Source organism: Medicago sativa, chromosome 8 (assembly GCF_051527215.1).
Source record: "Medicago sativa cultivar Bolivia chromosome 8, Bolivia_mono, whole genome shotgun sequence".
In the NCBI taxonomy this organism is placed as follows: domain Eukaryota; kingdom Viridiplantae; phylum Streptophyta; class Magnoliopsida; order Fabales; family Fabaceae; genus Medicago; species Medicago sativa.
Window position 1 is genome coordinate 52,598,160 of NC_140756.1, and position 14,884 is coordinate 52,613,043.

The following is a 14,884-nucleotide window of genomic DNA, read 5'->3' on the forward strand; positions in this document are numbered from 1 at the left end:
GGACCTTAGTTAGGGGTTCAAACTTTTGAGTTTCTTGGACTAGTGGTACAGAAGAATAAAAATCAAGTGTTCAAAATGCATAACACGAGTATATTTGCATTTTAATTAAGTTCATTGAACCCCCAAAAAAGGACTAGCTCCGCCCCTGAATGTAACTTTGTACAATATCGTCGCATGAGATCAATTGAGACTTTATTTGTCGTATATGAGCCGCGTTGACCGTAACATTTTATAATATTAAAGATTGGCACCTGGCCAGTTGAGTGTATGTTTGGTTGGACAACCACTTTGCAAAACTCACAAATGGCACTGTGATTTTTTTAGATTTAAATTGTAGTTTTTTTTTTATCAAAGTCAGATGGTTCGTTGTGATTATAGCAATCTTAGTGTTAGTCCAAACATATACCAAGACTTTATGGGCTGCATTTTACCACAATTCTATACACTAGGAGAGATTGTCGTGTGACATTGATTTTAAATCTTGACTGTGTGTGAATGTGAAAATGTAAAGAGATGTGTGATCATTGAATTTCTGTTTGCATTATATATAACTACTGCTATAGAATAGTTACTTGGAATTGGAATTTAATTCGTTACATGTATACATACCCGTTTTTGCTTGCGGATTTAATTTGTTGAATAAAGCATCTTTGAACTTTGATTTAATTTAGTTCCTTGATTTAGTGACAGAATCTAACACAAACAACTATTTGTTAAAATAGACTCTCAAGAAAGAGAATTTAAGGTCATTATTAACCATCACGAGTGCTAAGAGGGGCTAATCAATAATTTTGATACTACATTTATGATTTATCCACTAAGAAGTAAACAAGTCTTAATCAAATTGCAAATTTTGTTTCCATAACACCCTTATTTACTTGGTGAAACAGGATAATTTTGCTTGTGATTTTTTTAACTTTACATAATTAACTTTGTTATGATTTGTTAGTTGGACATATAATAGTGGAATTGTTATGAAAAAAAGTTGTTATGCTTTTTCCCATAAAACAATAGAAAAAGAAAGGTGTTGAAAATTGATGTTTTTTTGTATATAAGCCCCATGACAACTTCACAAAACCAATTGATGATGATTGTACTATAAAATTAAGAGAAATGATATTTATACAACCACTTTTTGACAACTTTATCTTTCATACTCACATGTGTTTTTATTTTCTATCTTCTTCTTTCTCTCTATTCTTTTTATCCAATAAGAAGAGAGAAAAAGTGGTTGTCACGAAGTTATGTCTAAAATTGATTGTACAAATATCACTCGATAATTATAAAAAGAGAAATAATTATAAAAATGCTAATTTTACTGGATAATAATAAAAAGAGAAAGACAAAACAGCTTCAAACAGGAATTGCTTTTTACAGTGGCTAGGTTCACTTCACTAAAATAAAGAAAAAAGTGAGAGATAGATATAGAAAGAAGAAAAGAACTAAAGAAGAAGACTTTAGGCATGAAATTAATTAACCTACAAAGAGTGATTAAATTTTTTTCCTTCTTCATCTCCCTAACATAATGGCCATAAAAACAGTTCACATGAACAGCCATGAAAATGCTACCAAAGTACCAACCACATAATAATAATGTAGCTAGACCATTTAAGATTCTTATTATCATTCAATTATTTAATTCTGATTGATCCATTGCTTATGACCAGGAGCCCACTTTGGACATTTAGGGCTAAAGTAACTTGACATTACCCTTGAGTTCAAGAGTTCAACAACAGGTGCAAACTTCACACACCTTGGTGTCTTGTACTGATTAATTGAAGCACCTAAACTAATGGCATAATCCATTAGCTTATCAAAAGTACCCTGTTCAACAATCTTGATCTCAAGCGGACCGATAGATTTGTCCGAGACACGGCCCTGTCGATACACGCTGTTGAGTGATTCTTCAATTGTTAAGCAGCAATCTTCAAAAACACAAGGTGGAATTTGTGTTGATTTGTTCAGAGTGAGTTCCCAGTAGAGGACATAGTGACCTGGAATTGTTGTTGTGTCTGCATAGCTAGTGTATTCGGACACGGTTGCATCGAATGGTACTAAATGTGTTATTGCATTTGCCATTGCATTTTGAAGCTCAACTTCATCAGTTTTGTCTGCATCAATGCTCAATACCACATTTTTTCGGCACACAAAGTTGAATTGCGGTGCTTTGTTCTTGAATCCAGCTACCTTCAGCACATCACCAACTCGGTAACGGTATAGTCCTAAGAAAAAAATTGACAAACACAAATAAATCAGCAAACGAAACAAAAAAATATTGTTCTGTTCCAAATCTGTTTACAGTTACACATCATATCTAAATTTCATAAGAATATTCAATCAATGCAATCTAACAGTGAGATAGACAGAATCACGGTGAACTATTGTGATTCGACAAAAGTTACATTTTAAAGCTTCAACAAAATCACCGTGCGAAAGTGATTTTGACCTTTTATCGACCACGTGATTGTAGCAATTGAGGTTGCATAAGTATAAATATCATAAAATAAAATGTTTAAAAATGAAAAATTAAATTAAAAGTTTGGTAAAAAAAAAAGAAATGAAATTAAAGTGACATGAAGAATCTTAGTCTTACCAGCATAAGTAGTGACAACAAGCTCATATTCATGACCAAGTTTGACATCAACAAGTTCAACCAACTCTTTCTGCTCTTTCTCATTAAGAGATCTAGGTGTGTGAAGAGAATCAGTGACACCATTACTTCTATTCACAGGCAAAAATTCAAAGTAGCACATGGTAGGAATAAGAGTGTAAGACACTTCACTAGGTTGACAAAGAGGGTTCAAGTTAACACCAAAGTAACATTCACTAGAAGCATACATAGTGCAAACAAGTGGTAAACCATTGCTATAATGATCCAAAATAGGAATATACTGTGACATTGTTCCAGTCACAATAACATCCACATACTTAGTATTAGGCCAAAGCCTAGTAATTATCCCCTGCCAAGAATTTTTACTACACTCAGTTTGGATAAAATCAGCAAGTTTAGGATCAGGTTTAAGGATCTTCATAACAGAATCTCTCACTGTTGAGTCAGTAATTAAAGGGTTAACAGTACCAGTTCTAATATCATTGCAAAGAAGGGTCCAATGTTTCTCAAGGAACCTAATAGCCCTTATAAAACCAGAGGCAAATACAGCACCAACCCTTAAAACCTCTTTGTTTTGACAAAGACCACAAAGCAGTTGAGAATACATGCTTTGGTATGAATCAGGACACAGTACAGTTTCATTTGGGCTTGTGTAGTTTGTGTAAGGGTCATAAGGTCTATCTCTAAAATAGGAACTTTTGTAATAGCTAGTTAAAACTGGCCTAGCTACAATTCCACCAGGTGTTTTAGCCTCAGATTTTATAAACATTAGGTACATTCCTTTCCCTTTTTCTAAACCAGGAACAAACTGGCTCATCACTGGCATCAATAAACTATACAACAAACTTCTCCTCCCTAACTCGTCTTCAATTGTTGGCATCAACTTTCTCTCACCTCCAGATGTCCCAGAACTTCAAAAATCAATTTAACAAAAACAAAACAGCCCATCAATAACGGTTCAATATTATTACAACCTAACTCGTATAAACTCGCGGATACCTTGTTAGTACTAAAAGAAATAAGAAACTCTAGGTAAAAGAAATGTTAATTTTTTCTCTTGTATTGAAATTGAAATTTAAAAAAAAAAAAAAAAAAAAACTATTTATATATGTTACTCTCTTGGTCGTTTATATAAGAAAAAGTTAGATCAACAAATGTTGATGTACGTGGTTTTAAAGTTTGGACCATATACATTAACTTTTGATGACCAACCTTGTCTAATATATAGAACCGGAGGAGGAAGGATTATTTGTATGTATGTATGTATGAAGACGAACCTAGTGAGAAACTCGGAAATGGGTTTGGAGCAAAGGATAGGAGAGGTGTCACCATTGGAGATACGGTCAATATCAGGCTGAATATCTTCATATGAAATAACAGGCAAGAGTTTTTTGAAGGTGTCACGGTCTGTGTGACCATTAAGATCATATCTTTTAAGATATTCAACGTTTGCATTGCGAGAGAGGATTTCTGAGAGAACCTTTTGTTGAACTTGGTCAGGGTTTGAGGTAACATCCTCAATGAAGTCCAGGATTTTTTTGTTCTGTTCAACAAGGTTGTAGCCTCTAGGTGCCTCAGGCATGGTGTGTGTTGTTTTGTGAGATGAGAATAAGGAGAAAATGTGAAGAAGACTTTTGGTGTGTAAGAGAGAGAGAAAGAGAACAATACGTTATAGAAAACTTGTTGAGAAGGAAGGAAGGAAGGAAAGAAGAGAGAGTGTTTGATGGGCGTGAGTTGAAAACATGAGAGGTGATGTATATATAGAGGCACTTGCACATGTCAAGCTGGGTTTGTTTTGTGAATAGAGGATAAGAGAGTAAATATATGTAAATATTAAGGGTCAAATTGGGAATGTGTTGTTTTTTTATATCAACTTTTTGTTTTTTAATTTTTGTTATTTTATAATATCTAATCTAAATATTTTATTTCATGTCAAAGCATACAACTTCCATGCATTTATGGTCAGGCTACATGCTCCTCTTCTGGCCATCAAGTCAAGCAAGACTTTGATTTTGATAGCTGTGAAGCAGTTTAATTGTTTTGATGACTACCTGACCGACCATGAAGCAGATTATGATAATTTAACGTTTGATCGAAAGATAAGTATATTTTGGTTGAATTGATGATTATTTTGATCAAAAAATTGAACATAATTGGTCTTTTCAAACAATTTGTCCGTTTATAAAAGTTAACCTCTTAGAGCATCCACAATGGAGACACCCATTTTTGGATACTTAAATGAGTCCACACGTACACATCACTCTTTTATTATTTTTTTAATAGTAGTACCTAATAAGCACTCAATCCCTCCAACCCGAATCTCACACAAAGTTCTTAAATGAGACCCACTAATCAACTATCAATAACTTTATATCACTACATTTCAATTTTTTAATATTAAAAGCGTGCGGGTCCCGTTTAAAGTTGGGGGTCTTAAATAAGACTCGGGTCTTAAGAGACCCCAAAAAAATTCCCCAATGAAGGTACCTATTAGGTACGGTGTCTTAATTGGTAAAAACACCACCATTGGGGATGGTCTTAAATTCAACCATTTTGTTAATGAGTTTGATGAGTATCTATTATGAATATAAAAAATTATTTAAATAAATATTAAATTAATTTTTTTTAGAGGTAAATTAGATCTTATCTTTTAGATATATTATTATTGAATTATATCCATTTTTTATCATCCTATATTACTATAATTAGAATTGTAGTCATTATATTTCTAAATCTGACTTTTTGGTTCTCCTAATTTTACAATGTTGTAATTTTGGTCCTAAACTAGATTTTTTACAAAGAAAATGAGGTTTTAAGGCCCCAAAAGTAGTAGTGTTTGCTCCAATTTCAAATTTAAATAGAAAATACAAAAATAAAATCACTTTTCAAACAAAATAGCACTATTTTTGGAATAACAAACCACGATTTTAGCAAAAATTGCAATCATGTGTAAAACTCAGGACCAAAAATCTTGATTTAAATAAGGGACTAAAATTTTGTTTGGGGTAAAATTGGAAACATTGTGATGATTCTTAAATCAATTAATTCTTAAATGTTTAACTTTTGAGATTAATTAAAACAAGGTTAGAACAATATTCCCCTTTCTTCCTCTCTCTCTTCCCTCCTTCTCAAACCCTAGCCGTCACCCCTTTCTTCTTCTTCTTTTAGAGGGGTGATTTAGGGTCAATTTTGACCCAAAAATCACCCCTTCCGAATTGTTTTTCCTTCTATTTCAATTAAATAAGTGATTTCACATATTTTCTGTTTTCTTTGGTTTGTTTTTGTGATTTCGTCGTCTACGAACGACTCTGTTTGTTTTGATTTCCCGTCTTTGTGCGGTGTATTTTTGATTTCCCGTCTTAGTGCGGTGTTTATTTGATTCGGGTTGAAAGATTAGCTTTGAGCAAGTGCGGATCCGATCAATGACAATGACTTTGGCGTCGTCAACGTTGCATCCGGAGACATGAGTATTCCGAGACATGAATATAGTCATATTAGTCATATTTGTAGGAAAAGATATGGTATTTTGTCGTTTTATGCTATTAACATGGATGTTGTGAGTTTGTTCACGAGATTCATCCTTTTTGTTTTTAGCGGATTTGGATTTGTATTGTATCGATGTACTCTATCAATTTGAATGAATGAATATCGTTTATTTTTGTCAAAAAAAAAACTTTTGAGATTAATTAGATTAGATTAGATACACTTGTGAATTATTTCGCACAATATGTGCATATACCAATTAAATTGAAAACATTGAAAAGAAAAAGATATATTTTGGGCGATAGCACAATCTTAATTGGAAATGACTTGGCATATTGTTTTTCATGAGTGAACACCATCAAAAGTTTAATAGATAGAATGGAATATACATGTACAACAGAAAAGGAATGCACATATATATGGAGTCACATCGAATTGCTTTGTATCTGTGTTATCAAAATGTTCCATCATCAAAATGTTTAATCGAATAACCCGTCCGGTTGTCATATATATAAACAAAAATATCGTTTTTATTTTTGTCAAAACATGAACAAAAATATTATTGCACACATTTAAAAGTTGGTTAGCTGCAGTTAACGTTTTTAAAGTAGAATATTTAATATAATAATGATATGAATTTAATTTATAATCACCGAAATAATTATTTACATTATCATTTTTCTTTTTCGAAAAAACCAAATTTTTTACATTATTATTCAATCACAATGCTAGATCAATAACATTTTTTTACTTTAATTCCTTAAAAAAACAATTTCTTAGTTTATTATAGATTGATATTTACTTTAATTCCTTCCAAAAAAATCAATTTTTTACTTTAATATAAATTGATATTCTTGATGGATTGACAATGTAAAAAAATTTATACCAACAAAGTATCAAAATTAAAGGAATTCTTACGCTACATGTACAAAATCAATGTGTTTCGATACAAAATGATCTTAAAATTTTCAAAAAATATACATATATCGTTTAAATTTTTTTAATAAATAGATATCATTTATTAAAAGTCTTATGATAAATATTTCAAAGTTTACTATTACAAACAATAGTGAATATTGAATGCTTTTTAAGATAAAATATAGCAAATTAGCATAATGTGTAGAGAGATGAATTTTGTTTTTATTAAATGGTCTTTTTTTACTCATGAATTGTTTTTCTTAAAATAGAAAAGTTTATAAATAGTATTTAATTTATAAAATTTATCATTAATTTATCTGTTAAAAAACATAACTGAACCAAAACTTTTACCGTAGAACCACCTTAATTATAATTAATATCTAATTACATATTCTAAATTATTTGTTGTTGAGATCACTTAAATTTCATTCATGCGTATTTTTAGGATATGAATATTAAATAGAACACATGTATTTTAAATTTTATTTATATTTTGATTCCTTAATATAATTTATAGAAATGTATTGTTTATATATAAAATATGAGGAAATAGGAGACTAGTCGTGGAATAATGACAAACCTATATATCCATTGTCTCATATTTTGGATTGGCCAAATCCTAACTCATCTGTTTCACGAAAATCTCATAAACCAACATATCAAAATATTCCTTTCTTTCTTAAGAAAACAAATAAAAAAAAATATTAAATTTTATCATAAAAAAATAATAAAAATCAAATATAGTAAGAAAAAATATTAAATTCGTACAGGCTGTTTGTTTGGCAGAAGGAAACCGGCGAAACAGTTTTGAAACCCACTTGTTCAATAAAAGGCGTTAGTTATAGAATCAATTAGGTAAAATAAATAAAATAAAATAAAAATAGCTACTAATTAAAATAATTAACCGGCAAAACCCGGTAAACACGGTGATTAAGTAAACGCATGGTACCGCGGATGAGGAAGGATGTCCCAATAAATACCGGCAAGAACTTACTTAATTAGTTAGTAACTTGAAATTACCGGTAAGAAAAAATAACGGCGTTCATAAAAAATCTCGGGATAGTGTTTAGTCAAAAAGTGGGGGAAGGGGATAGCATGCGAGAGGTGTACGGTAAATAGCTGGAGTTTCTTTTTTGAAGACTGTGAAAGGTACTTTCTCCTCACCAGCTGGATCTCAAACTTCTAACTTGTTTGCTTGACATGTGGAAGATATTTTCCTATCCCCTTCTTAGTTCTTACATTTGAGAATTTTAAAGTTATAGTACTCTGGTCGTTAATTATAGGTTGAATAGTATTTAACAAGTCATATAAATGTGTTTTTTTTAAGAGACTAAAATGAAATATATTACTAAAATGAAGTGTCTTTTCTAGCACAAGATGTACGAAGGAAAGACAACAAAGTCAAACGGTATTTACAATGAACCTGTACACAATAAACAAGAAAGAAAAACTCTTAGTCTATGCCTAACATGGTGAACGAACTAAGCCACCAACATGATAATTGAAGGGAATTGTAACGTATTTCACCTTCAACCACCTAAAGGCGAGGACTTAATCTTATCAACCACCCTGAATTACCGAGCATTCTTTATCATTAAACAAAGTGTGTTTTGATAAATCTCTCTGTAACTTTTTCTTATTTTTTAAAGATTTCTCTATACTTTTTGAAAATTCTTTGATTTTCAACCTCGAACTTATTTGGATGTGCAAGTAAGTTGATGTTTAACTATGTAAAGTTGTATATTGGACATGTTGAATTGAAATTTTTTATTTTTTTTATTTTTTAGGGTAATATTTGGTAGACACCCTTTTTCACGCTACCATTGATATACACTCGCCGATGTGGCACATTTATAATTAAAAATAAAACAAAAAAATCTCTCACCTCTCTAACGCAAACTCTCTCTCTTTCTCACTCAATGAGTCTCATTCTCACTGTAAGCTCTCTCTCTCTCTCTCTCTCTCTCTCTCTCTCTCTCTCTCTCTCTCTCTTTCTCTCTCTCTCCCCCCCCCTCTCTATAGCTTGCCCGAACGCTCTATCTCTTACATGAGTTTTCGGATCTTAATCCGATGACCGAGAAAAATAGCGGACGAAGGTTGGTGTGATGGATGACGGCGTCGACGGCTTAACACGGTTGTGGTGGTGAGATCTAATGTCGTGGACGGTGGTGCGACGACAAAGGTTATAATGGGTTATGGAGAGAGAGAAGTGAGTCGTAGAGGAAGAATAAGGATCCGTCGGTGGAGAAAGATGGTGGTCGGTTAGTGGTGGTTGGGTTTGGGCGAGAGACAAAGTGGAGGATAAGGAGGTGTGGTCGATGACGGCGGAGACGGTGGAGGTGACGGCGGCGGTTGATGTCCGGTGAGAAGAAGAAAGAGAAAAAAGGATGAAAAAGTTGTTGACTGTGTTGGACAAAATTGCCCCTTGTTTTTTTGAAATGGACAAAATTACCCATATAGAAATGGTAGGATGGGTGTATACCACGTTAGGATGTTTCGTGTATAATTACTCTTTTTTTTTCGTTCCATTTGAAATTCTTTTATTAAAACCTTAATTCTAAAAACATAAAAACTTCTAAAAACACAAACTCAAACTCAAAAATTCCATTTGAGTATTTTTTTTTTTTTTTTGCAATTTGGTTTCGTGCCCCGAGTTGGGTTATTTGGATTTTACACGTGGTGGTTGAACTTGCTCGCTCCATTTTCATTTCTTCCCTTATGGTTATTTTGTTAATTACCCTTTAGGGTTGGTCCTAAAAAAAGTGTAGCTTGACATTGGTTGTATGGCCCTTTAAGGGTTGTTATTGCACTTTTGTTTGATCTAAGGGTCGGGTTTATGTCCCCCCTTGTTTGTACTTTTCTTTTTATTTTATATATTTTCTTTTTGCTTAAAAAAAATTAGGGTCTCTTGCTAAATTCATTGCCGAATTAGGGTAGGTTGGTAATGAAATAATTAATGTTAACCATGTAATATTAAATTTGTTTCTAACTATTTTATGTTTATGTTTTCAACATAGTATTTATACTTGATTGAATAAAATGTTATAAAATAAATAAGGGTATGTTGGTAATGAAATAATTAATGTTGTAGGAAATGTCAAAGGGGTATGTTTGATTTTATTTTTAAATAAGTTTATATAAAAATATGACATTACATTGCATAATTGGATTACATGCAACTTACTTGGGCTAGTCCATAAAGAGTTTTACTCGACTTTAAATGAGGCTCCCGCAAATGAACAACATGATTGTACCCCGTAAATTAGACGGTCTTTAGGCCGGATACCGAGTTTACCTAATCTATAGGTATTAAAAAATTATCTAATTTCGTTAACAATAAAAAATTGTGAATTTGGTTTTTCAAAATTTCTTTTATAAACTTCATAATTTCTTCAAGAGTAAAATAAATAGAGATATTTTTATTAATTAAAAAAAAAGATTAGTATATTGAATAGAGGCAGAGTCTTTAAAAAATAGACAAAAATAAAATAAAATAAAATAAAACTCATATATATAAGGAAGAAGTTAGAAATTTGCAATGTAAACACTAAGGCTTTGTTTGCGAGTTTGGGGGAATGGAAGAAAAGACTTGGAAAAAAAGTAAGGATTAAGTGGAAGAAATAGAGGACATTGAAATGAGGGAATTTGGAGGGCTTATTTTTCTTCAAAATATAAAACCCTCCTCATTTGAGGGAACTAAAAAATTGTATTGGAGGAGGGTTTTAGAGGGTTTATATGAATTTTTCAAATTTAATATATGTCGTTATAATATTCTTAAAATTAAAAATATATTAATCATTAACATTAATTTATCACTCTCTAAAAAAATACTCTTTAAAAAAATGTGAAAGATTTATCAATTTTCTCCTATATTTCTCTCCCCCAGTGGCCGTATCCGAGGCGGGCGAAGAGAGCGACCGCCCTAGGCCCCAAAAAATAAGTACGAAATTTGGGCCCCAATTTTTTTCAAAGGTTTATTAGGCCCTAAAAAAATTGCTTAGTTTTTGTATCAAGTTTGATGTTTATATATAGGGTCATGTTAACTTGTGCCCTTAGGGCACAAGTTAAGGAGCTTAAAATGGAAATTAAAAATAATTTTTATATTAAAAATATAACTTTTGAAACTTTTAAAGCATTGAATGCACAATTTCCAAGCAAAAACTTCCACATTTGTCTTCTTAACTTATGCCCCAAGGGCACAAGTTAACATTTCCCTTATATATATTATTAGTTAGAACCAAAATTGTAGGTTCAAGGCCATCGAAATCCTAAAAACGGCCATGCTCTCCTCCCAAAGCCTTTCTTTCCCCTTCCCTCCAAACTTCCAAACAAAGCATAAAGAAATTCATAAAAGTTAATTATCGCAAAAAGAGGGAATAATAGGACCTAGAAAATGCACAAATATGAAAGAGAATATGCTCACGATACCCACTATTTGACTTTAGCTAGGTTGAATGTTATGTAATGTAATGTAATTTTTTAATTATAATGACGATCATTTTTGTAATTTTCCTTATAGGTTTTCTTAAAAAATTGTTAGGGTTGCACTGGCAGTGTCCTAGAAAGCACTGCCAGTGAGTGTAAGGCTTCTATTTTTGGGTTAGTAGGACAATAAGGGCATCATCAAATAGTACTTTGACTCATGGTCAACAGTTTTCCAGCCAATTAATATATGAGCAACAAGTTGTTGCGTGAGAGATATCATGTTGTGTGGTTGACGGGGGCGGATCCGGACTTCAAGTATACGTGGAGCTAAAATTTCAAAAAAACAATAATGCAAACTATAATAAAAATAAGAATTAATATTTATTTTTGTTGAAACGAAAATTTTTATTCATCGACAAGTTAGGTGTAAGGCACACCACCAACTCGCGGGAAAACGAGGAAAAAACAACAAAAAGCGCACCGTATATAGGCGGCACGCCGAAATCCCAAACCCTCTACCTATGATGCCGGAGTATAATACAAGAGGCCAAAAGATACTTAGTAGCTAGAAGGGATGTAGTCGGCACACGAACACGATATTCGACATTCATTTGATTAGTTTGTTTAAACAAATTAGCCTTAATACTTTGGTTTGGGTTCATGAGAGAAAAACCCATATCTACACAATCTACATGAGAAGAAGTAGTCGCATGAGTAGCCAATCTATGAGCATGCCTCCAATCACTAAAACCATCCCCCACATAGTGATCCCCACCACTTTTAGACACATTTTTAAACAAAAAACATGACAAACAAAACGCTAGGTCCTTAGATTCACTATACTCAATCCAATCATACAAATTAAACCAATTCTTACAAAATCTACGTCTTTGTCTACCAAGATCAGACCAAGGGTAAACAAAATTGCTAGGTTGATAACGACCTTTTTTAAGGTAAGCTTTACGTACCTCATCTTGGATGTTAGGATGATAGCTTGAAATTGGAGACCTAAGTCCCTGGATCCGTTTCCAACAAATTGTAATCAACAACTTGAATACCCTCATTGGCCGAGTTAGGTGTAACTTCATTTTGTGGTTCACTTGGATGTCGAGTATTTGATGGTTCTTGACTAGCCGAAGAACTAGCTTTGTCTCTAGAAAGCACGGGAAAAAATTTCTTCATCCTATAAAACACACACATTGGTACAAGTAACAAGAATATCATTAGTCATTAAATAGTGAGATTGTGCTAATATGTGCTATATATATAATATATATATAAGTCACATTTTAACCGAACCCTTAATATAATGCAGTTGGTACTTACACAAGCTGCAAAGTTGAAGAAGTTATACTATCCGGAATGGAGCCTGTTAACTGATTGTTGGACAAGTCCCTGCCGTATAAATTACAAATGATAGTAATTTTACAAATTATACTTTGTTCAAATAGTGGCTCCATAATTTACAAGAAAAACATACAGAATGTGGATATATTTTATATAATTATATATCCATTTTGGTCTTCCATTTATAAATGAATGAAAAATCAAATGGATCAGTCAATTCATATTATGCCATGAAATTTTGCTTCAAAATGACATCAAACTGATTCCAAAAGAATGGTATAGTACTTAATTATCAACTGAACCCCAATTTTAAACTGATTCTTAGTAATTGATTGATGTCACTAAGGAAACCCTAACAATTTTAAAACCCCAATTTTAAAAACCTAAAACAATCAATTGGAGAATAAGGGGGGAAATTGCTTACCTTAGAGTGAGAGGTGAGAGTTGAGAAGTAGGAGAAATTTGAAATTGAGAGAGATGGAGAGCTGAGATTGAGAGAGATGGAGAGCTGATAGAGGAAGGGGCGTGTTACTGCTTTTGTGAGAGAGTGGGAGGCGTTAGTGAGCTGTTTTGTTTAATATAAAAAAAAAAAAAAAAAAATGGGAAAAGCATGTGGAGCTATGGTCCCACATAGCTCCCAAGTGTATCCGCCCCTGGTGGTTGATGACAAAGAATGAAATCGTATGCTATTTTGGCCAAAAAAATAATTGTTAGTCACCTACGAGATCCGTGACTAATTAAATCAAAAGTCAAATGTTGTAATTCTTGAATTTGTTATGTTTTGATTGTCACGGCTTTGAACTTGTTCTTGTAATAGGTGTTGTTAAAAGAACAATGAAGTTAAAGGGAACAAAATAGATATAAAAATAAAAAATAAAATGCATGCACCCGAAAATTGCATTGTGCAGGTCCTCTCTATACTGATGCATATGGTTCGAAACTGCATAACAAAAAAAAAAGACTGGACTAACAATCATTTATATGTTTATATTGAAGTATAAATTTGTTAGGTAAACTAATTATGCATTAGTTAGATAATTCAGCTTATGTAATGGATCTAACTAAATAAACATTTTTCTTATGATATATTCTATAACTCCTGTTGTATTTTTGAAGAGTAGTGTTATTTGAACAACCAAAATGGTACAACTTATGTAATGACTTCTTTTTCTCTCTTTTCATTTGGTTAAAATCAATAGAGAAAGAAAAAGGAAGAGAGAAAATAAGAAAGTATAATGTGAGTATGAGAGATAAAGTTGTCGAAAAGTTATCGAGAAAGTGGTTGTACAAATATCATTTCTTATTTTTGAATGGTGTTTGTATATTCTATAGTACATCGAGAATCTAGGAGAGAATACGACAAATATATCGTAAGTTGTCTTTTCATTTTGACGACACAATTATGCCACATAATTAACGCATTAATGGAAACACGTAGCTATATAAGTATATGGATAATGAAGATTGTAAGAGTTGAGAAAAGAGACAAATTAAATTGAATGTAGCAAAGATGTATAATATAAGATGAGAATTTTCTCGATCGTGAGCTGTAAAATGTATATTTCGTATACGCTAGTTGACCTAACTACGACAGGGCGGAGAAAATATGGAACATTTTGGCTGAAAATAATTGTCGTGTATATTCCTTCTACGTCCTCTATTAGAATGCTAACAAACTAATCAAAGAAGTCGCCGTAAACTTAACTCGATTCTTATGAACGAACGATAATATATGTAAGGTCGGGGGTTCAAACCCTACCACCACAAACTTGAGAGACTAACTTATTCCAATGTGGGTAACGTTTTGGACCAACTTGAAACTTTTTAAAACGTAAGGGACCAACTTGAAACTTTTAAAACATAAGGGACCAACTTCAAAACTAAAATAAACATAAAGGATCAAACATGCAATTAAGCCAAAAACTAATCAACGAAACATAATATGGCTTTCATGTTATTGTTATTATTTTTAGAAAATAATAATTTTTGACAATTTTATTCCATGTATTTTTGAAAAGAATTCATAGCGGTAGTAATAGTAGTAGTAGTAGTAATAATAATAATAATAATAATAATAATAATAATAATAATAATAATAAT

The 14,884-nt window shown here is 32.0% G+C and overlaps 1 protein-coding gene and 1 pseudogene across 1 annotated transcript; both read right to left on the minus strand.

The window, feature by feature from the left end:
• LOC146899453 (uncharacterized) overlaps positions 1–12,619 on the minus strand; it is an 87,234-nt pseudogene extending 74,615 nt beyond the window's left edge.
• LOC146899457 (indole-3-acetic acid-amido synthetase GH3.6-like) lies at positions 1,299–4,342 on the minus strand. Its single transcript, XM_085739271.1, has 3 exons — positions 3,889–4,342; positions 2,594–3,522; positions 1,299–2,222 (listed from the first exon to the last, which is right to left on the minus strand). Exons 1-3 carry the CDS (start codon positions 4,191–4,193, stop codon positions 1,636–1,638), a joined length of 1,821 nt encoding a protein of 606 aa, XP_085595397.1. The 5' UTR covers positions 4,194–4,342; the 3' UTR covers positions 1,299–1,635.
• Positions 12,620–14,884: the final 2,265 nt, after the last annotated feature.